Source organism: Salvelinus fontinalis, chromosome 34 (assembly GCF_029448725.1).
Source record: "Salvelinus fontinalis isolate EN_2023a chromosome 34, ASM2944872v1, whole genome shotgun sequence".
Taxonomy (NCBI): Eukaryota; Metazoa; Chordata; class Actinopteri; order Salmoniformes; family Salmonidae; genus Salvelinus; species Salvelinus fontinalis.
The window spans coordinates 3,236,845-3,259,888 of record NC_074698.1 but is presented as its reverse complement, the minus strand read 5'-3'; the positions used below and the strand labels follow the sequence as shown (position 1 = coordinate 3,259,888).

At 44.3% G+C, this 23,044-nt stretch overlaps 1 protein-coding gene across 4 annotated transcripts in view; it reads right to left on the bottom strand.

The window, feature by feature from the left end:
* LOC129832870 (corticotropin-releasing factor receptor 1-like) overlaps window positions 1-23,044 on the bottom strand; it is a 182,499-nt gene that overhangs the window by 140,287 nt on the left and 19,168 nt on the right. For 2 of the 4 annotated variants that reach the window (XM_055896949.1, XM_055896948.1), the window contains exon 1: window positions 2,953-3,530. The exons of 1 other annotated variant lie outside the window; for it this stretch is intronic. In XM_055896949.1, coding sequence (XP_055752924.1) covers window positions 2,953-2,985 — 33 coding nt within the window. In that variant the 5' untranslated portion in view covers window positions 2,986-3,530. Of the gene's footprint in view, window positions 1-2,952; window positions 3,531-23,044 lie in introns of those variants that run through there. One more of the 4 variants, XM_055896946.1, reaches the window with a different exon arrangement.

The window sequence follows — 23,044 nt, the reverse complement described above, 5'->3', positions numbered from 1 at the left end:
GTGGTGACCACAGACCACTTCTCAGTTCCTATGCTTCCTGGCTGATGTTTTGGTCACTTTTGAATGCTGGCGGTGCTTTCACTCTAGTGGAAGCATGAGACGGAGTCTACAACCCACACAAGTGGCTCAGGTAGTGCAGCTCATCCAGGATGGCACATCAATGCGAACTGAGGCAAGAAGGTTTGCTGTGTCTGTCAGCGTAGTGTCCAGAGCATGCAGGCGCTACCAGGAGACAGGCCAGTACATCAGGAGACGTGGAGGAGGCCGTAGGAGGGCAACAACCCAGCGGCAGGACCGCTACCTCCGACTTTGTGCAAGGAGGTGCACTGCCAGCGCCCTGCAAAATGACCTCCAGCAGGCCACAAATGTGCATGTGTCTGCTCAAACGGTCAGAAACAGACTCCATGAGGGTGGTATGAGGGCCCGACGTCCACAGGTGGGGGTTGTGCTTACAGCCCAACACCGTGCAGGACGTTTGGCATTTGCCAGAGAACACCAAGATTGGCAAATTCGCCACTGGCGCCCTGTGCTCTTCACAGATGAAAGCAGGTTCACACTGAGCACATGAGCACATGTGACAGACGTGACAGAGTCTGGAGACGCCGTGGAGAACGTTCTGCTGCCTGCAACATCCTCCAGCATGACTGGTTTGGCGATGGGTCAGTCATGGTGTGGGGTGGCATTTCTTTGTGGGGCCGCACAGCCCTCCATGTACTCGCCAGAGGTAGCCTGACTGCCATTAGGTACCGAGATGAGATCCTCAGTCCCTTTGTGAGACCATATGCTGACACATGCACATTTGTGGCCTGCTGGAGGTCATTTTGCAGGGCCCTGGCAGTGCACCTCCTTGCACAAAGTCGGAGGTAGCGGTTCTGCCGCTGGGTTGTTGCCCTCCTACGGCCCCCTCCACGTCTCCTGATGTACTGGCCTGTCTCCTGGTAGCGCCTGCATGCTCTGGACACTACGCTGACAGACACAGCAAACCTTTTTGCCTCAGTTCGCATTGATGTGCCATCCTGGATGAACTGCACTACCTGAGCCACTTGTGTGGGTTGTAGACTCCGTCTCATGCTACCACTAGAGTGAGAGCACCGCCAGCATTCAAAAGTGACCAAAACATCAGCCAGGAAGCATAGGAACTGAGAAGTGGTCTGTGGTCACCACCTGCAGAATCACTCCTGTTTTGGGGGGTGTCTTGCTAATTGCCTATAATTTCCACCTTTTGTCTATTCCATTTGCACAACAGCATGTGAAATTTATTGTCAATCAGTGTTGCTTCCTAAGTGGACAGTTTGATTTCACAGAAGTGTGATTGACTTGGAGTTACATTGTGTTGTTTAAGTGTTCCCTTTATTTTTTTGAGCAGTGTATGTGAACCCCTTTTCCAAATCTAATTGGAGACAGGAATCAGCTAACCTGGAGTACAATCATTGAGGAGATGTTGGTTAGAGCTGGCCTGCCCTATAAAAACCACTCACAAAATGTGAGTTTGCTATTCACAAGAAGCACTGCCTGATGTGAACCATGCCTCGAACAAAATAGATCTCAGAAAACCCAGGATTAAGAATTGTTGACTTGCCTAAAGCTGGAAAGGGTTACAAAAGTATCTCTAAAAGCCTTGATGTCCATCAGTCCACAGTAAGACAAATTGTCTATAAATGGAGAAAGTTCAACACTGTTGATACTCTCCCTAGGAGTGGCCGTCCTGCAGAGATGACTGCAAGAGCACTGCACCGAATGCTCAATGAGGTAAAGAAGAATCCTAGAGTGTCAGCTAAAGACTTACATAAATCTCTGGAACATGCTAACATCTCTGTTGACGAGTCTATGATATGTAAAACACTAAACAAGAATGGTGTTCATGGGAGGACACCACAGAAGAAGCAACTCCTGCCCAAAAAACAAGTCTGAAGTTTTGTCTGAAGTTCGCAAAAGAGCATCTGGGTGTTCCACAGTGCTACTGGCAAAATATTATGTGGACAGATAAAACTAAAGTTGAGTTGTTTGGAAGGAACAAACAACACTATGTGTGGAGAAAAAAAGGCACAGCACACCAACATCAAAATCTCATTCCAACTGTAAAGTATGGTGAAGGGAGCATCATGGTTTGGGGCGGCTTTGCTGCCTCAGGGCCTAGACAGCTTGCTATCATCGACGTAAAAAGGAATTACCAAGTTTATCAAGACATTTTGCAGGAGAATGTGCGGCTATTTGTCCACCAATTGAAGCTCAACAGAAGTTGGGTGATGCAACAGGACAACGACCCAAAACACAGAAGTAAATCAACAACAGAATGGCTTCAACACAAGAAAATACGCCTTCTGGAGTGGCCCAGTCAGAGTCTTGACCTCAACCCGATTGAGATGCTGTTGCGTGACCTCTTGAGCGGTTCACACCAGATATCCCAAGAATATTGCTGAACTGAAACAGTTTTGTAAAGAGGAATGGTCCAAAACTCCTCCTGATCGCTGTGGAAGTCTGATCCGCAACTACAGGAAACGTTTGGTTGAGGTTATTGCTGCCAAAGGAGGGTCAACCAGTTATTAAATCCAAGAGTTCACATACTTTTCCGACCCTGAATGTTTACACAGTGTGTTCAATAAAGACATGGAAACGTGTAATTGTATGTGTGTTATTAGTTTAATATTTTCAGAGGCTGAAGCGTGACAAGGCTGCACTGAAATACCTGTGCCGTAGTGTTGTTTTAAGCTGCCCGGCTGCGTGCAGAATGCCTATTTTACTCCACTTCATGTTTTCGTGCTCCTAAATACCAGAAAGCTCCACTAGGGGGCGATAACAGCATGGAACACAATGAAAGTCAAACCTAACCACTAAAATAAAAATCATCTGTTACCTTCTAAAAGAATGACAGCACAGGGTTTTAGGATGAAAGGGGGATTTCACTTTTGATCGATTGTATCAAACTCAGTTCAAGACCTTTCTTATACGAACCTCAGTGCTTATATGGGTCAGTGTTTCACGCATAGGGCAGTTACTTGATCCACTCTAGTGGCAAGTTGCTGATGATGCACCTGAAAGTAACAAGAACATATTGGCTGCAGCATAAAGAGCAAAGACGAATATAGCCTCCTCAAACATAAAATGCCCACAAGGCATCAATATTACATATAGCCCAGCTAAGCTCAAAGGGAGATTTCTGCTTCACTGGTAAACAGGGCTTCCTTTCTGTCTACAGTTTTTCTGCTCTGATGTTGGTTAACGGGCAAATTATAATTTTAGACGTAACCTTCATGGAGATAAACGTCTCTATCAGCTTTGGCATTGATCTGTCAATCTTTCATTGATTGCTATTTTCTCTGTCCTCCGCCAGATGCAATGGCGGTCAGTGCCGTTTAAGATGAGGGAGGCCAATTATTTTTTTTACGAGCATGGCCTTATTTCTATTACAGCATATTGGATGACTGTCATTCATATTCCATTCACCCAGCTCAATGTAACATCGATAGGTTTAGGCTACTACACAATAGTCATATTTTCCTAACACATCATGAGGCTGCCGGTGTAACTGCTAAACTGTTTGCTGGCTGTACACTGTACTGCATGATTGCATGAACGCGATAGTTTTAGTAGCTATGTAGCCTATGAATGAAAGTACATTGTTGTCACCATATTAGGTACCGTCATAGTCAACATAGCTACTAAAACTATCGTGTTCATGCAATCATGCAGTACAGTGTACAGTCAGCAAACAGTTTAGCAGTTACACCGGCGGGCCCATGTGGCAGTAAATTAATAAACCTCTTAAATGTAAAGTCCCTTGTTTAGGGGACCTGTGTGGTTCTGGTATCGGTTCCGACCAACATTTTCACTTGTAAGTGTATCTGTGGACACGGTAGATCAAAATAGCTTACATTGAGCGGTAGCCCTGATTCTTCTGCCTGTGTGAAGCAGGGTGTGAAATCTGACACCACTTGAAGCTGGAATGTCCCTCCTACCCTTTCATTCTCTCTTCCGACTGGCCATCAACTCCTGGCTGAACCCTACGTCATAGCCACTAACAACGCATATGCCTGGAATTTGAATGTTTCCCATTGCTCCTCTGAGGAGCCTCCACTGATCAAATGTGGTAGCAACAGACTTCCCTTATTTGTCCAAATGGAATCATACATTTCCTCACATGGACATTAGGCGACCAGCAGTAAAGAGAGTCCTATATGTTGCTATGTACTGTACACTTCAAATCCAAATACATAATGTTCCCATTAGAATGATTTCCAACTCAAAAGATTCCACAAGCCCTTTGTTGAATAAATATCTCAGCTCCACTCCAGCCCAAGATGTAGAGGAGCGAATGGCAGTGATGGTCCCACATGTTGCTATGTACACTTCATCCAAATACTTAATACTTCATTTTGATATGTATACTTGAAATCTAAATACCTAATCTTCCCATTAGGACCCAATTACCTTCCACTCTCAAAGGATTACAAAAGCCCCTTTACTATTCATCTCCACTTTACCCTATGATTTAGAAGAGCACACATCCTAACAACCGCCTCCAGCCATACTACTCTGTAATGGCGGATGATGATGTTTGGATGGGGAGATACAAAAAAAAGGTGGAAGCCGGTGGAATACAGCTGTAGAGTGGAAGGTAATGGACTCCGATGCAGCAGATTGGTTAAACGGCCACGGAGGTCTCTGTCGCCATATGTCTTCGCTCTGGCAGTGGCTGCAGGGATGGCTGCTAAGCCCCCTTATCCATCCATCCCCATTTTCCTCCTCCCCCAGCAAACCCTCTATCCCCTTCTTTATCTCAAGAGCCAGGGACCGGGCCTTCTTGAAGCTTGACAGCTGGGATAGGGAGTGGAAGTGTGGCCAATGTTGGCCCATGTAAGGGGATGTTGCTGTCTCTGTGCGGATCTTTGAGTGGCTGATGACAGGTGCTAGAGACCCCCCCCCCACCCCACACACAAACACAAGCACAAACACATACCCCTGGCTAACGACTCCATCAACCCAGACAAGCCTTTCCCTCCATTTAGCTTAGTTTCCTCTCTTGGCTCAGCATTTACTCTGTTCTCCATTCATATCAAAGTGGTAAGGACGAGAGCGGGACTTCTTGGCTGAGTCCCAAATGGCTCCCTATTTCCTATATAGTGCTCCACTTTCAATCAGAGCCCATAGTGCTATATATAGAGAATAGGGGGCCGTTGGGATGCAGACCTTGACAGCCACTACCTCCAGCGGTTGAGGGTAAGGTGCGTCTGGCTGCCTTAGTGGCCCATAAGGAGCGGCTGTTTTCTTAGCTACAGTGTCTGAGCTTCACTTATGTAAAGTGAGCAGGCTGCTCACCGGGAATGAGTCGATAGTCTGGGACCAGCAGGAAAAGGGGGCCTGCTTGACATTCAGCACACCAGCAGAACTTCTGAAATGAATCACACCGGAAGAGTTTGTGGCTCCTAAAATCTTCTCAAAATGTATTCTAAAAAACCTAGTCGATATTCCCACTAGGGGAGAGAAAGTTCACCTGGGAGAGGATGTGATGGTGAGGTAAAATACAGTAAGTTGGACATTTTCTGCAAAGTCACTTTGGTCTGGCCATACACTTAACTGAGTTTTCATGCTCTAGGCCTGAGGGCAGATCAACTTTTATCAACCACTATAAACACCTCTGAAGGGGAAAGAGGAGAGACAAAGTGCTTTCAAATTACCACAAGGATTAAAACTTTCCGCCTTGGTCTCAGTCTCCTGACGATACAAGACATTCCAGTCACTTTAAACAGCCCCTCTCTCGCTCTCCCTCTCTGCCTCCTCCTCTCTTTCTCGTTCTGCCTCTCTCTCTGTCTCTCTCCTAGCACATAATCAGATCTCAATGGTCACTGCACAAATCTTCCTCCAGCCTAGCGTTAGGCTTATGCTAGCCATGGACGTAAGCTGTTAATTCCTCCATGGTGTGCGTCAAAGCAGGTGAACTCGGGGCCCAAACATGCAACAGTCAGGAGAAGACTTACACTGTATTTCGGACAACAAATTGTGAACCAGCCCATAAAAAAAACAGCGTGCAGCCTCGCCGGCCCTGCGATGTGAGCGATGGGATGTAGAACTTGGTCTGCCTCTACCAGACGCAACAAACAATACATTACAACCAATGGGAGAGAGGGAGTGAAAGAAAAACAAACGCAAGTAGACAGTGATGAATGCCTTGTTTGTTCAATTACCAGATATCTCCAAGTTTGTTCCAACGTCCCACTTTTCAAACAGAAGCTTCGCAGATGTTTTGTTGAGCACCCCAACAGAACAGGAAGCATACAGCGATGACAAAGTAATAGCACACATAAGTCTTTGAGCTTCAGGAGAATGCATCCTGCACTGGTGATTGCTTTCACAGGCACAGCTAGGGCAGCCGGAGTAAATCTAGGACGCCTGTCTTGCAAAATCCAACACTGATATCTGGAGGTAAGCCGGGGCCGGGGGATGGCAGACACAACCTCAAACTGCCAGCTGAAAGTGGACCCCAGGTTCTGACATTCTCCCGGGTACATATTTCAGTGGCCAAGTGTCTGTTCTCCTCATTAAACACTTAGGGAGACTATTAATAGGCCTATATCTACCACACACATATCTCTCTATTCATTCGACGCCTGACAAAAAAAACAGCTACCTCCACCCTCGCAGCTGGGCTGTACTGTAATTTGTGTTCATCGACCGACCTGTTTCGAAATGACAGGGTAGATAGCTGCGGGACAACATCCGGTTTGGAGCGAGCGGTCGCATTTGCATTCGCTCTGCAGGTAGTATAAATTTTCATTTCATTTTCATTACATTTCATTATAGTACAACGGTTTAATTTGTCTAACCTTAGCAATTTCTTCTTAGCTAGCTACTTAGCCATCTGTGTATAAAAGATAATTGCGTAATTATCGTATTCCGTCGTCTATCGTAGTCCACACTGCTATCTGCCCAGCAGCTAGCAAACGTCCACCGTCTACCGAATAGTAGTATAAACTTTTCATTACATTTCATTATAGTACAACGGTCTGATTTTCATTTTCACTACAGTACAACGGTTTGATTTGTTTGATCTTAGCTAGCTACATAGCCGTCTTTGCATCAAACATAATTGTGTAGTTATTGAGGTTCGCCAGCCAGCTATTTTCGCCCTAACGTAACGCAACGTAGCCAAACACTGCTAGCTAGCCAGCTTGCCACCGAATAGCAGCATTGTAGAAACGAGTGCATTACAACGGAACGACTTGATCAGTGTAGTGTTGGCTGACTACACAGTTGTCTTTGCTATCTTTGATTTGTATTTGTTCGATCTTAGCTAGCTACTTAGCTGGCTACATAGCCGTCTTTGCATCGGTGATAATTGTGTAGTTATCAAGGTTCGCTGAGGTTCGCTAGCCAGGTATTCTCGCCCTAACGTAACGTAGTCAACCCTGCTAGCTAGCCAGCTAGCCACCGATTAGCAGCACTGTAGAAACGATTACATTACAACGGAACGACTTGACTTGTGTAGTGTTAGCTAGCTACATAGTTTTCTTTGCTATCTTTTTATCTAAGATAATTGTGTAGCTTTGAGTAATTATCGGTTAGCTAGCCAGCTATTTTTCGCCTGCCGCGCTGCCGTCCTCCTACCTAGCCAACACTGCTAGCTAGCCAACTTCTACCGAATAGCAGCACTGTAGAAACTTACATTACAACGGAACGACTTGATTAGCGTAGTGTTAGCTAGTTGTCTTTCCTGTCCTTGTATCCATGATAATTGTGTAGTTTAGAGAAATTTAGTGAAATTGTCGAGGTTACCTAGCCAGCTTCACTTTCAACAACGTAGCCACTGCTAGCCAGGCTACTTCACCAGCCAGCAGTACTATATCATTTTAGTCAATAAGATCTTGTATTTTATTCTTATTTTTTGCAACGTAAGCTTAACTTTCTGAACATTCGAGACGTGTAGCCCACTTGTCATTCTAATCTCCTTTGCATTAGCGTAGCCTCTCCTGTAGCCTGTCAACCATGTGTCTGTCTATCCCTGTTCTCTCCTCTCTGCACAGACCATACAAACGCTTCACACCGCGTGGCCGCGCCCACCCTAACCTGGTGGTCCCAGCCCGCACGACCCACGTGGAGTTCCAGGTCTCCGGTAGCCTCTGGAACTGCCGATCTGCGGCCAACAAGGCAGAGCTCATCTCAGCCTATGCGTCCCTCCAGTCCCTCGACTTCCTGGCACTGACGGAAACATGGCTCACCACAGATAACACTGCTACTCCTACTGCTCTCTCTTCGTCTGCCCACGTGTTCTCGCACACCCCGAGACCTTCTGGTCAGCGGGGTGGTGGCACCGGGATCCTCATCTCTCCCAAGTGGTCATTCTCTCTTTCTCCCCTTACCCATCTGTCTATCGCCTCCTTTGAATTCCATGCTGTCACAGTTACCAGCCCTTTCAAGCTTAACATCCTTATCATTTATCGCCCTCCAGGTTCCCTTGGAGAGTTCATCAATGAGCTTGATGCCTTGATAAGCTCCTTTCCTGAGGACGGCTCACCTCTCACAGTTCTGGGTGACTTTAACCTCCCCATGTCTACCTTTGACTCATTCCTCTCTGCCTCCTTCTTTCCACTCCTCTCCTCTTTTGACCTCACCCTCTCACCTTCCCCCCCTACTCACAAGGCAGGCAATACGCTTGACCTCATCTTTACTAGATGCTGTTCTTCCACTAACCTCATTGCAACTCCCCTCCAAGTCTCCGACCACTACCTTGTATCCTTCTCCCTCTCGCTCTCATCCAACACTTCCCACACTGCCCCTACTCGGATGGTATCGCGCCGTCCCAACCTCCGCTCTCTCTCCCCCGCTACTCTCTCCTCTTCCATCCTATCATCTCTTCCCTCTGCCCAAACCTTCTCCAACCTATCTCCTGATTCTGCCTCCTCAACCCTCCTCTCCTCCTTTTCTGCATCCTTTGACTCTCTATGTCCCCTATCCTCCAGGCCGGCTCGGTCCTCCCCTCCCGCTCCGTGGCTCGACGACTCATTGCGAGCTCACAGAACAGGGCTCCGGGCAGCCGAGCGGAAATGGAGGAAAACTCGCCTCCCTGCGGACCTGGCATCCTTTCACTCCCTCCTCTCTACATTTTCCTCTTCTGTCTCTGCTGCTAAAGCCACTTTCTACCACTCTAAATTCCAAGCATCTGCCTCTAACCCTAGGAAGCTCTTTGCCACCTTCTCATCCCTCCTGAATCCTCCTCCCCCTCCCCCCCCCTCCTCCCTCTCTGCAGACGACTTCGTCAACCATTTTGAAAAGAAGGTCGACGACATCCGATCCTCGTTCGCTAAGTCAAACGACACCGCTGGTTCTGCTCACACTGCCCAACCCTGTGCTTTGACCTCTTTCTCCCCTCTCTCTCCAGATGAAATCTCGCGTCTTGTGACGGCCGGCCGCCCAACAACCTGCCCGCTTGACCCTATCCCCTCCTCTCTTCTCCAGACCATTTCCGGAGACCTTCTACCTTACCTCACCTCGCTCATCAACTCATCCTTGACCGCTGGCTACGTCCCTTCCGTCTTCAAGAGAGCGAGAGTTGCACCCCTTCTGAAAAAACCTACACTCGATCCCTCCGATGTCAACAACTACAGACCAGTATCCCTTCTTTCTTTTCTCTCCAAAACTCTTGAACGTGCCGTCCTTGGCCAGCTCTCCTGCTATCTCTCTCAGAATGACCTTCTTGATCCAAATCAGTCAGGTTTCAAGACTAGTCACTCAACTGAGACTGCTCTTCTCTGTATCACGGAGGCGCTCCGCACTGCTAAAGCTAACTCTCTCTCCTCTGCTCTCATCCTTCTAGACCTATCGGCTGCCTTCGATACTGTGAACCATCAGATCCTCCTCTCCACCCTCTCCGAGTTGGGCATCTCCGGCGCGGCCCACGCTTGGATTGCGTCCTACCTGACAGGTCGCTCCTACCAGGTGGCGTGGCGAGAATCTGTCTCCTCACCACGCGCTCTCACCACTGGTGTCCCCCAGGGCTCTGTTCTAGGCCCTCTCCTATTCTCGCTATACACCAAGTCACTTGGCTCTGTCATAACCTCACATGGTCTCTCCTATCATTGCTATGCAGACGACACACAATTAATCTTCTCCTTTCCCCCTTCTGATGACCAGGTGGCGAATCGCATCTCTGCATGTCTGGCAGACATATCAGTGTGGATGACGGATCACCACCTCAAGCTGAACCTCGGCAAGACGGAGCTGCTCTTCCTCCCGGGGAAGGACTGTCCGTTCCATGATCTCGCCATCACGGTTGACAACTCCATTGTGTCCTCCTCCCAGAGCGCTAAGAACCTTGGCGTGATCCTGGACAACACCCTGTCGTTCTCCACCAACATCAAGGCGGTGGCCCGTTCCTGTAGGTTCATGCTCTACAACATCCGCAGAGTACGACCCTGCCTCACACAGGAAGCGGCGCAGGTCCTAATCCAGGCACTTGTCATCTCCCGTCTGGATTACTGCAACTCGCTGCTGGCTGGGCTCCCTGCCTGTGCCATTAAACCCCTACAACTCATCCAGAACGCCGCAGCCCGTCTGGTGTTCAACCTTCCCAAGTTCTCTCACGTCACCCCGCTCCTCCGCTCTCTCCACTGGCTTCCAGTTGAAGCTCGCATCCGCTACAAGACCATGGTGCTTGCCTACGGAGCTGTGAGGGGAACGGCACCTCAGTACCTTCAGGCTCTGATCAGGCCCTACACCCAAACAAGGGCACTGCGTTCATCCACCTCTGGCCTGCTCGCCTCCCTACCACTGAGGAAGTACAGTTCCCGCTCAGCCCAGTCAAAACTGTTCGCTGCTCTGGCCCCCCAATGGTGGAACAAACTCCCTCACGACGCCAGGACAGCGGAGTCAATCACCACCTTCCGGAGACACCTGAAACCCCACCTCTTCAAGGAATACCTAGGATAAAGCAATCCTTCTGCCCCCCCCCCCCCTTAAAAGATCTGATGCACTATTGTAAAGTGGCTGTTCCACTGGATGTCATAAGGTGAATGCACCAATTTGTAAGTCGCTCTGGATAAGAGCGTCTGCTAAATGACTTAAATGTAAATGTAAATAGCTTGCCATGGCACCTGTAGTGGTGGTTGTCTAACTAACTAGCAGGAACAGAGGATGCTCCGTGGGTGTAAGTAACAAGGACGGACCCTTGTCACTGATGCCCACCAATAAGGGTGGGTGCTGGATGAAGAGTTTGCATCCCTTTCTTCTCAGCAGGACGGCCATGTTGTCTCAAGCACTGTGCCTGCATGCTGTGGTGCTGTCTGTTCTGTTTAAGGCTCTAATGATGTTGACACATAAAGGGCATTATGACGCTCCACTGTTTACCCTGCCTTATTATCACAGGAGGGGCGGGGGGGAAGTGAGAGAGAGAAAAAGATATACAAAAAAAATGATATAGCCAACCCAAAAAGGCCTGTGTTGCTGGTGTTGTTTTCAATGAAATGATCAAATATACAGACCACAAATTCAAATTGGCTATACTCAAACTCTTCAACATTATCCTGCATGTATTTTCCCCGATTATTGGGAACCAGGGATTGATCACACCAATCTATAAAAATGGAGACAAATTTGACCCAAATAATTATAGAGGGATTTGCGTTAACAGCAACTTGGGGAAAATTCTCTGCAGTATTATAAATAGCAGACTACATCATTTCCTTGACAGCGTCCTGAGCAGAAGCCAGATTGGATTTCAAAAAAATTATCGTACAACAGACCACATTTACACCCTCCACACTCTAATTGATAAACAAGTAAACCAAAACAAAGGCAAAATCTACTCGTGTTTTGTAGATTTCAAGACAGCATTTGATTCAATTTGGCACAAAGGTCTTTTTTATAAACTAATAGAAAGTGGTATTGGAGGGAAACATATGATTTTTTAAAATCAATGTACACTAAAAACAAATGTGCGGTTAAAATTGGCAACAAGCAAACAGACTTCTTCTCTCAAGGACGGGGAGTGAAACAGGGCTGCCCAATAAGTCCAACACTATTTAACATCTACATTAATGAATTGGCAGCACCTGGTATCACCCTACACAACACTGAAATCAAGTGTCTGCTGTACGCAGATGACCTGGTGCTGCTGTCTCCCACTAAAGAGGGGTTACAGCAGCACCTAGATCGTCTTCACAGGTTCTGTCAGACCTGGGCTCTGACCGTTGACCTAAAAAAAACATATAACATGATATTTCAAAAAGATCCGGAAATAAGGATGACAAATATAAATCATATTTAGACACAGTTCTATTAGAACACACCAAAAACTACACATATCTAGGACTAAATATCAGCAACACGAGTAGCTTTCACATGGCATGTGAATAAGCTGAGACAAAGCAAGAAGAGCATTCTATGCCATTAAAAGGAACATCAAAATCGAAATTCCAATTAGAATCTGGCTCAACATTTTTCAATCAGTTATAGAACCAATTGCTCTATATGGCAGTGAAGTATGGGGTCCAATCTCTAAAAATGAATTTACCAAATGGGACAAACATCCATTCAGAATACTGCATGCAGAGTTTTGCAAGACTGTATTGCAAGTGCAAAGAAAACTCCAAATAACGCATGTAGAGCAGAATTGGGCCAATACCCCCTCCTCATTCGAATAGAAAGAGAGCCATCAAATTTTACAACCATCTAAAAACAAGTGACCCCAAAACATTCCATCACACAGCTCTACAATGTCAAGAGATGAAACCAGAGAAGAGTCCCCTCAGCCAGCTGGTTCTGAGGCTCAGGTCACCAACCCAAACCAACCCCATAGAGCCTCAGGACAGCACTCAGAAAATCTGGCCCAACCAAATCATCACAAAACAAAAAGAAAAAAACATCACCTATTGGAAAGACACCACAAAAAATCTAAGCAAGCTTCATTGCTATTTGCCTCTAAACAGACAGTACATGGTGGCAGACTATCTGACCACTGTGACTGATAGAAAACTGAGGAAAACATTGACTAGGTACAGACTCAGTGAGCACAGTCTGGCTATAGAGCGGTTTGTCTGTGACCGTTCGTCACAGACAAACCTGGCTGCCCAGAGAGGACAGGCTGTGCTCACTCTGCTCCAGGGGAAAGGTAGAGACAGAGCTGCATTTCCTATTACACTGTGACAAATACTCAGACCTAAGAGAATATTTCTTTCCCAAAATTATAATTCAATACAAAGAATTTGAAACTAGAAAAGCTGAAGAAAAAGTCAAATATTTATTGGGTGAAAAGCCAAAAGGTGCAGTTTTGGCAGCCAAATATGTGTCCTACTGCCACAACCTGAGGGACAGCCAGTGAAATGTGGAAAAAATGTTGATAATATTTCCCGTTTTGTTTTGTTTTTCATACCATGTCATGTGTCTTCTCAGTCATATTGACACTGGTCTACTACCGTTGATTTAATGTATTGTTGTTCTGATTAATATTTTGTTGTAGTTGTTGTTAATGGTAATCCCATGTCCACTACTACTATTATTATTGCTGTTGGTCCCACCATTTATTTATATATAAATATATATTTTTATTTTATTTTTATTTTTCGATATGTATACTTGACAATGTAAGTAATAATGTCAATTTAATTGAATTGAATTGAGAGAGAGTGTCGGTGAGAGAGAGAGAGACAGTGTGTGTCGGTGTGTGAGAGAGAGAGCGAGAGAGAGAGAGAGTGTGTGTCGGTGAGAGTGTGTGTGAAGGTGAGTGTTTGAGAGAGAGTGTCGGTGAGGGTGTGTGAAGATGAGTGTTTGAGAGAGAGAGAGAGAGAGAGAGAGTGTCTGTGAGGGTGTGTCTGAAAGTGAGTGTTTGAGAAAGAGAGAGAGACAGAAAGAGAGTGTAGGTGATGGTGTGTGTGATAGTGTGTGTGTGTGTGTGTGTGTGTGTGTGAGAGAGAGAAAGAGAGTGTAGGTGAGGGTGTGGGTGAGGGTGTGTGTGATAGTGAGTGCAAGCATGAGAGACAGCGGAAACTGCACCACACACACTAATGTCCAAAAATAAACGTCCTCTCACACAGTGGGATAGCTACTGTGGACACCAGGGAATCAAAGCCCTGAGAGAAAAAATGGCTATGAGAGAACCCTATCCCTATTTCTTCCAATTTTGATACCCCTGAGGGGGGACTGTCGGATCAATCGTTATCCTGCGTCCCCTATGGCTTGTGGTCAAAAGTAGTGCACTACATAGGGAATAGGGTGCCATTTGGGAAACACTCTAAGTATGCCTCTCGACTTTGCCTTTTCACTTGACCTTGCGGTTGCGGTTGACTCTGGGCTGGTATCGCTGCTGTAGGGTTGCTAATTGTGATAAATGAGAATGACACCAGCTCCTACGGTAGCCCAGCAAGTCAATATATTTAATGCCAGCTCTGGCACGGCGAGGAGCTGCTGTCTCTGTGGGTAATTAATGGAGGATGCTCAGGCTTGTATCAAGGATGGCGGTAAAATGGCACAGTGCTCTCTTCTCTCTTGCATACATCTCCCTACTCTAATTCTAGTGCAGCCCCTCGGGCAGTCTTGTGTGTGTGTGTGTGTGTGTGTGTGTGTGTGTGTGTGTGTGTGTGTGTGTGTGTGTGTGTGTGTGTGTGTGTGTGTGTGTGTGTGTGTGTGTGTGTGTGTGTGTGTGTGTGTGTGAAGGTCTGCGTTTGTGCTTGCATATGAGTGCATGTGTACGTTTGGGAATGGAGGTGATTGTACCAGTACATGTTCAAATAAATCAGAAGTCGGAATGGTACGTTGACAAGATCCCCTGGTCATGCACCATACAGACTGATTCTCTCCTTTGTATTTTTAGTCTTCCCTCTGGAGAAACTAAACGATGACGTTCATCTGGATAGCTACGGTCTCTCTGAGACGTTGTGACACGAGGGAACGAAACAAGGAGTCAAACGCTTCCACTTGACTTCTTGCATATCCCAGGTGCCTCGAGCCTGTGACAGATACCGGGAGACCTGGGATATACAAAAGTCCCCACTCACAGGACCATAAATATGTCACTGTGTCATGGAAGGAGGCCAGTGTTTACAGCCTGACCAAGCACGGGTTATCAGGCCTCTGGACAATCCACAGTGCACCATAAACATTACAGCAGAGATGGGGGGGGGGGGGGGGGGGGGGGGTGGAGAGAGGGAGAGGGAAAGAGAGCAAAAGGGCGGGAGTGTGTAGCATAGTGAAGACTTACATTAGTAAAATGTTTAGTAAGATCTTGCTTCAACATCAGATTTGCAACTTTTCTGTTTATACTAGCCTTGGATGTGGTGTGGCCAAAGCTACATTCCTGCTTCATGTGTGAGTGCAGCTACTAGCATACTGTAAATAACATAGTTACCGACAAACAAAATAAGGATAGCAATTGAAACTATACAGGAGTTTCTTATCTAAACCATATTCCGCATAATGTTTCACACTTGATTAATGCAACGATTCAAACAATTGTGGATATTTTAAAAGCCTTTCATTTTCAATTTCGGCTAAAGTAAAAATGCTGTCTACTAATAGAAAGGTAATTAAGGTGATTCTTGCAGGACATGTGGTGTGGGAAAGCCGTTGTCTTTACACAGTACCTAAAATATGTATTTTTTTGTGCACATTGTATTTATATGAATCGTGTCAAATAAATCAACATCAGCTGCCATCGATACTTTGTAAGGTTAAATTTAAAATAAACCATTCTATATACAGTGCATTCGGAATGTAGTCAGACCCCTTGACTTTTTCCACATTGTGTTACGTTACTGCCATGTCATTTACATTTTTTTTTATCATCAATGTACACACAATACCACATAATTAATAAAGCAAAAACATTTTTTTTCAATATTTTTGCAAATGTATATAAACTGAAATATCACATTTATCACATTTAGTATTCAGATCCTTTGCTATGAGACTCGAAATTGAGCTCAAGTGCATCCGGTTTCCACAGTAGAAGTTGGAGTAAATTGGAGAAGCAAGTAACTTAGAAGAACAACAAAAATAACATACTGAACTTGTAAAAGTACCTCTTGTTAGCTACTCCCTATAGTTGTTCAGAATTACACTACATGTTGCGTTTATAATTGTATTTAAAGTGTTTCATGAGCTGAAAAAAAATCCCTGAAGTTTACAGACAAAAAGCGTATTTCTCTGAAATTTGGTGAACAAATTTGTTAATATCCCTGTTAGTGAGCATTTCTCCTTTGCCAAGATAATCTATCCACCTGACAAGTGCGGCATATCAAGAAGCTGATTAAAAAGCATGATCATTACACATTACCTTGTGCAGGGGACAATAAAAGGCCACTTTAAAATGTGCAATTTTGTCTCGCAACACAATGCCACAGATGTCTCAAGTTTTGAGGGAGCGTGCAATTGGCATGCTGACTGCAGGAATGTCCACCAGAGCTGTTGCCAGATAATTATGTTCATTTCTCTACCTTAAACTGTCTTCAACATCTTTTTAGAGAATTTGGCAGTACGTCCATCTGGCCTCACAACTGCAGACCATGTGTAACCACGCCAGCCCAGGGCCTCCACATCCGCTTCTTCACATGTGGGATCGTCTGAGGCGTATGTGGGGGTGCGGAGGAGTAATTATGTCTGTAATAAAGCCCTTGTGGGGAAAAACTCATTCTGATTTGCTGGGCCTATGCCCTCCCAGGCCCACCCATGGATGCACCCCTGCCCAGTCATGTGAAATCATAGATTAGGGCCTAATTTATTTATTTAAATTTAAAATCTTGGAAATTGCATGTTGCGTTTTGTATTTTTGTTTCAATATAGTTCACATCAATAACAATTGAGTGAAAAGGCTTGTTATTTACAGACTACTGAGACACGGCTAGAGTGTCTCTTTGCCCTACATAGATATCTCCCAATTCCTTTCCCAATTAGCTCGTTTGTGAGCTGCTTTGAGGCTATGTAATTGCACTGATAATAAGAATACAAAATATCCACAAATAAACCCAACTACACTCGAGTCCTCTGATCAAACAAAAGGAAAAATAGACAAGATAACCCTTTTGGGAACCGCAAACAATTGCTTTGATGAGTTTGTGTTAGCGGGAAACTGAGTATGCACTCTGCTAAAAACAAAGCAATCATACAGTAACTTAATTTAAGTAACTTATCGGAAAAGTCAACCAAACCACGGTTGGCTCCCTAAAGCTTTGTTATGGCACCAGCCTGGAAACTGCTGCTCTCAGACTGTGCACCATAATTTAATTAATATACAGATTTGAGTGGGTAATTGGCTCAGGTGAAACCCTGGCGCAGGAATGGAGATGCGCTGCCTTTGTCCTCCCCTGAGTTATATCGGCTAAGGAAGCGTAGTTGGGAAAGAAGTCTTCTCGTAGTTAGTCAACCAAAAAACCTTGACAAGCTTCAAAGCTGCATGGGACAACAACAAAAAAGTCCCACAGAAAATATTCATACCCCTTGACTAATAGCTTTGCACACCTGGATTGTACAATATTTGCCCATTATTCCTCTAAAAATTCTTCAAGCTCTGTCAAGTTGATTATTGGTCATTGTTAGCCATTTTCAAGTCTTACCATTGATTTTCAAGACGATTTATGTCAAAACTGTAACTAGGCCACTCAGGAACATTCAATGTCGTCTTGTTAAGCAACTCTAGCGTGGATTTGGCCTTGTGGTTTAGGTTATTGTCTTGCTGAAAGGTGAATTCGTCTCCCAATGTCTGTTGGAAAGCAGACTGAACCAGGTTTTCCTTTAAGATTGTGCCTGTGCTTATAGCTCTATTCCGTTTCTTTTCATCCCAAAAACTCCCGAGTCCTTGCCGATGACAAGCATACCCATAACATGATGCAGCCACCACCATGCTTGAAAATATGAAGAGTGATACTCAGTGATGTGTTGTGATGGATTTGCTCCAAACATTGCACTTTGTATTCAGGACAAAAAGTACATTTTCTTGGCAATTTTTCTGCAGTATCACTTTACTCACTACTCGATTGAGGGACCTTACAGATAATTGTATGTGTGGGGTATAGAGATAGGTTAGTTATTCAACAATCTTTTCAACCACTATTACTAAACACTGAATGAGTCCATGCAACTTATCTTGTGATTTGTTAAGCACATTTTTACTGAACGTATTTAGGCTTGCCATAACAAAGGGGTTGAATACTTACTGACTCAAGACACTTTAGCTTAAAAAAAAAGATCCACAAACAATTACAAACAAAATTCCACTTTGACATTATGGGGTATTGGGCCTAGATCAGTGACACAAAATCTCAATTTAATCAATTTTTAATTCAGGCTGTAATACAACAAAAGGTGGAAAAAGTTAAGGGGTGTGAATACTTTCTGAAGGCACTGTATGTTTCTAATGGGATAAAATACCTGGACGATACACTCTGCACACTGCATATAGCTTTGTAGTCAAAGCATACGGACATACAAGAGTATGAACAAACGTATCATTTATTGCGTTTACTCACTCTCCAACTCAAGACCTATGTAAGAATCATGAAGCAATTATGTTTTGAAAAAGGCATGGGGCGGTTTCCCAGTCCTGGATTAAGCCTACTTTCAAATGTAACAGAAATTCCATTGAACATGGTTTGTAGTCCAGGGGAATACTTTATCTGGGTCTGGGAAACTGGCCCATAGATTTCTATTCAGACATTATGAGACTGTTATCCCTTAGACTCTAAGGTTTATAGCCATTGAGTACTGTACTGAAAATAGACTACACGATGACTGGCATTTGAAAAATAAATAAAATATTATATTTGTCCAGAAATAGTCACTTTATTGCTTTGGTATTTATTTGATTTAGCCATGTTTAGTTATGTAAGGACTTGACAGCAAATATCATGTGATGTCCAGTTTCACAACGCACATATTGGACAAAATCATCTCTGTATCATTCTATCTACCGACAAAGCCCCATCCCTAAACCTTAAGAACATGAAGAGTAAACCAATCAGATTCAGATTATGGGACGGTCACAGTAAAGTATTAAATAGGAAAAGAAAATAGGAATAGATAAGAGACAGTTAATAATGATGTCCGTGTTATTACATGAGTTTCTGGATTACCAGTTTTACCAGTTAAACTGTAATAGTCGATGCACAGGTTAGAATTATCTTTACATTAGATATCTGTCACGCTTGGCCCCGCTCCCCCTCCCTGGCACTCGAAGGCGACAGGCTCCCCAGCATTACGCACTCCTGCCACCATCATTACGCACACCTGCCTTCCCCCGTCACTCGCATCAGCGATTATTGGACTCACCTGGACTCTATCACCTGTGTCATTACTAGAGGTCGACCGATTAATCGGAATGGCCGATTAATTAGGGCCGATTTCAAGTTTTCATAACAATCGGTAATCTGCATTTTTGGACACCGATTATTGCCGATTACATTGCACTCCACGAGGAGACTGCGTGGCAGGCTGACTACCTGTTATGAGAGTGCAGCAAGGAGCCAAGGTAAGGTGTTAGCTAGCATTAAACTGATCTTATATAAAACAATCAATCTTAACATAATCACTAGTTAACTAGACATGGTTGATGATATTACTAGTTTATCTAGCTTGTCTTGCGTTGCATATAATCGATGCGGTGCCTGTTAATTTATCATTCAATCACAGCCTACTTCGCCAAACGGGTGATTTAACAAGAACACTCGCGAAAAAAGCACGGTCGTTGCACCAATGTGTACTTAACCATTAACATCAATGCCTTTCTTAAAATCAATACACAAGTATCTATTTTTAAGCCTGCATATTTAGTTAATATTGCCTGCTAACATTAATTTCTTTTAACTAGGGAAATTGTGTCACTTCTCTTGCGTTCTGTGCATGCAGAGTCAGGGTATATGCAGCAGTTTGGGCCGCCTGGCTCGTTGTGAACTGTGTGAAGACCATTTCCTCCTAAAAAAGACCGTAATTAATTTGCCAGAATTTTACATAATTATGACTTAACATTGAAGGTTGTGCAATGTAACAGCAATATTTAGACTTAGGCATGCCACCCGTTAGATAAAATACGTAACGGTCCGTATTTCACTGAAAGAATAAACATTTTGTTTTCTAAATGATAGTTTCCGGATTTGACCATATTAATGACCTAAGGCTCGTATTTCTGTGTGTTATTATATTATAATTAAGTCTTTGATTTGAAAGAGCAGTCTGACTGAGCGGGGGTAGGCAGCAGCATGCTCGTAAGCATTCATTCAAACAACACTTTCCTGCATTTGCCAGCAGCTCTTCGCTCTGCTTCAAGCATTGCGCTGTTTATGACTTCAAGCCTATCAACTCCCGAGATTAGGCTGGCAAAACTAAAGTACCTATTTGAACATCCAATAGTCAAAGGTATATGAAATACAAATGGTATAGAGAGAAATAGTCCTATAATAACTACAACCTAAAACTTCTTACCTGGGAATATTGAAGACTCATGTTAAAAAGAACCACCAGCTTTCATATGTTCTGAGCAAGGAACTTAAACGTTAGCTTTTTTACATGGCACATATTGCACTTTTACTTTCTTCTCCAACACTTTGTTTTTGCATTATTTAAACCAAATTGGTTATTATTTCATTATTTATTTGAGACTAAATTGATTTTAATGATGTATTATATTAAGTTAAAATAAGTGTTCATTCAGTATTGTTGTAATTCAAATCAAATCAAAATCAAATGTATTTATAAAGCCCTTCTTACATCAGCTGATATCTCAAATTGCTGTACAGAATTGTCATTATTACAAATATATACAGTGGGGAGAACAAATATTTGATACACTGCCGATTTTGCAGGTTTTCCTACTTACAAAGCATGTAGAGGTCTGTAATTTTTATCATAGGTACACTTCCACTGTGAGAGACGGAATCTAAAACAAAAATCCAGAAAATCACATTGTATGATTTTTAAGTAATTAATTTGCATTTTATTGCATGACATAAGTATTTGATACATCAGAAAAGCAGAAATTAATATTTGGTACAGAAACCTTTGTTTGCAATTACAGAGATCATACGTTTCCTGTAGTTCTTGACCAGGTTTGCACACACTGCAGCAGGGATTTTGGCCCACTCCTCCATTCAGACCTCCAGATCCTTAAGGTTTCGGAGCTGGCGCTGGGCAATATGGACTTTCAGCTCCCTCCAAAGATGTTCTATTGGGTTCAGGTCTGGAGACTGGCTAGGCCACTCCAGGACCTTGAGATGCTTCTTACAGAGCCACTCCTTAGTTGCCCTGGCTGCGTGTTTCGGGTCGTTGTCATGCTGGAAGACCCAGCCACGACCCATCTTCAATGCTCTTATTGAGGGAAGGAGGTTGTTGGCCAAGATCTCACGATACATGGCCCCATCCATCCTCCCCTCAATACGTTGCAGTCATCCTGTCCCCTTTGCAGAAAAGCATCCCCAAAGAATGATGTTACCACCTCCATGCTTCACGGTTGGGATGGTGTTCTTGGGGTTGTACTCATCCTTCTTCTTCCTCCAAACACGGCGAGTGGAGTTTAGACCAAAAAGCTCTATTTTTGTCTCATCAGACCACATGACCTTCTTCCATTACTCCTCTCGATCTTTCAGATGGTCATTGGCAAACTTCAGACGGGCCTGGACATGCGCTGGCTTGAGCAGGGGGACCTTGCGTGCGCTGCAGGATTTTAATCCATGACGGCGTAGTGTGTTACTAATGGTTTTCTTTAGGTAATTGACAAGGTCCTGCCGTGTAGTTCCTCACCTTCCTCATGATCATTGATGCCCCATGAGGTGAGATCTTGCATGGAGCCCAGGACCGAGGGTGATTGACCATCATCTTGAACTTCTTTCAGTTTCCAATAATTGCGCCAACAGTTGTTGCCTTCTCACCAAGCTGCTTGCCTATTGTCCTGTAGCTCATCTCAGCCTTGTGCAGGTCTACCATTTTATCCCTGATGTCCTTACACAGCTCTTTGGTCTTGGCCATTGTGGAGAGGTTGGAGTCTGTTTGATTGAGTGTGTGGACAGGTGTCTTTTATACAGGTAACGAGTTCAAACAGGTGCAGTTAATACAGGTAATGAGTGGAGAACAGGAGGGCTTCTTAAAGAAAAACTAACAGGTCTGTGAGAGCCGGAATTCTTACTGGTTGGTAGGTGATCAAATACTTATGTCATGCAATAAAATGCAAATGAATTACTTAAAAATCATACAGTGTGATTTTCTGGATTTGTGAAGTGTACCTATGACAAGAATTACAGACCTCTACATGCTTTGTAAGTAGGAAAACCTGCAATATTGTCAGTGTATCAAATACTTGTTCTCCCCACTGTATATAAAAATCGGCCGATTAATCGGTATCGGCTTTTTTCGGTGCTCCAATAATCGGTACCGGAGTTGAAAAATCATAATCGGTCGATCTCGAGTCATTACCTCCCCTATATCTGTCTGTTCCTAAACTCTGTTCCCTCGCTTCAGGATTAATGTTTGCATGTTGTTTTGTTACCCGGTGCTGACGCTGTTCCTGACGCTGTTCCTGACGCTGTTCCTGACGCTGTTCCTGTCTTGTTAAAATATCAAAACAAACCCTGAACCAATGACATTAATTTGGGGACAGGTCAAAAAGCATTAAACATGTATGGCAATTTAGCTAGTTAAATTGCACTTGCTAGATAATTTGTCCTATTTAGCTAGCTTGCTGTTGCTAGCTAATTTGTCTTGGGATATAAACATTGAGATGTGCATTTCAGGTAAAATAACAAGGTCCTCTACTCCGACAATTAATCCACACATAAAACGGTCAACCGAATCGTTTCTAGTCATCTCTCCTCCTTCCAGGCTTTTTCATCTTTGAACTTTTATGGTGATTGGCATCTACGCTTTCATAGTATTACCACGACGACCGGCAAAACAGTTCGTCTTTCAATCACCCACGTGGGTTTAACCAATGAGGAGATGGCACATGGGTACCTGCTTCTATAAACCAATGAGGAGGTGGGATAGGCAAAACTTTCAGCGCGATGTGTGTCAGAAATAGAAAGGAGTTCTATTTTAGCCCTTGGCATCGCAGACGCTCGTTGGCGCGCGCAAGCAGTGTGGG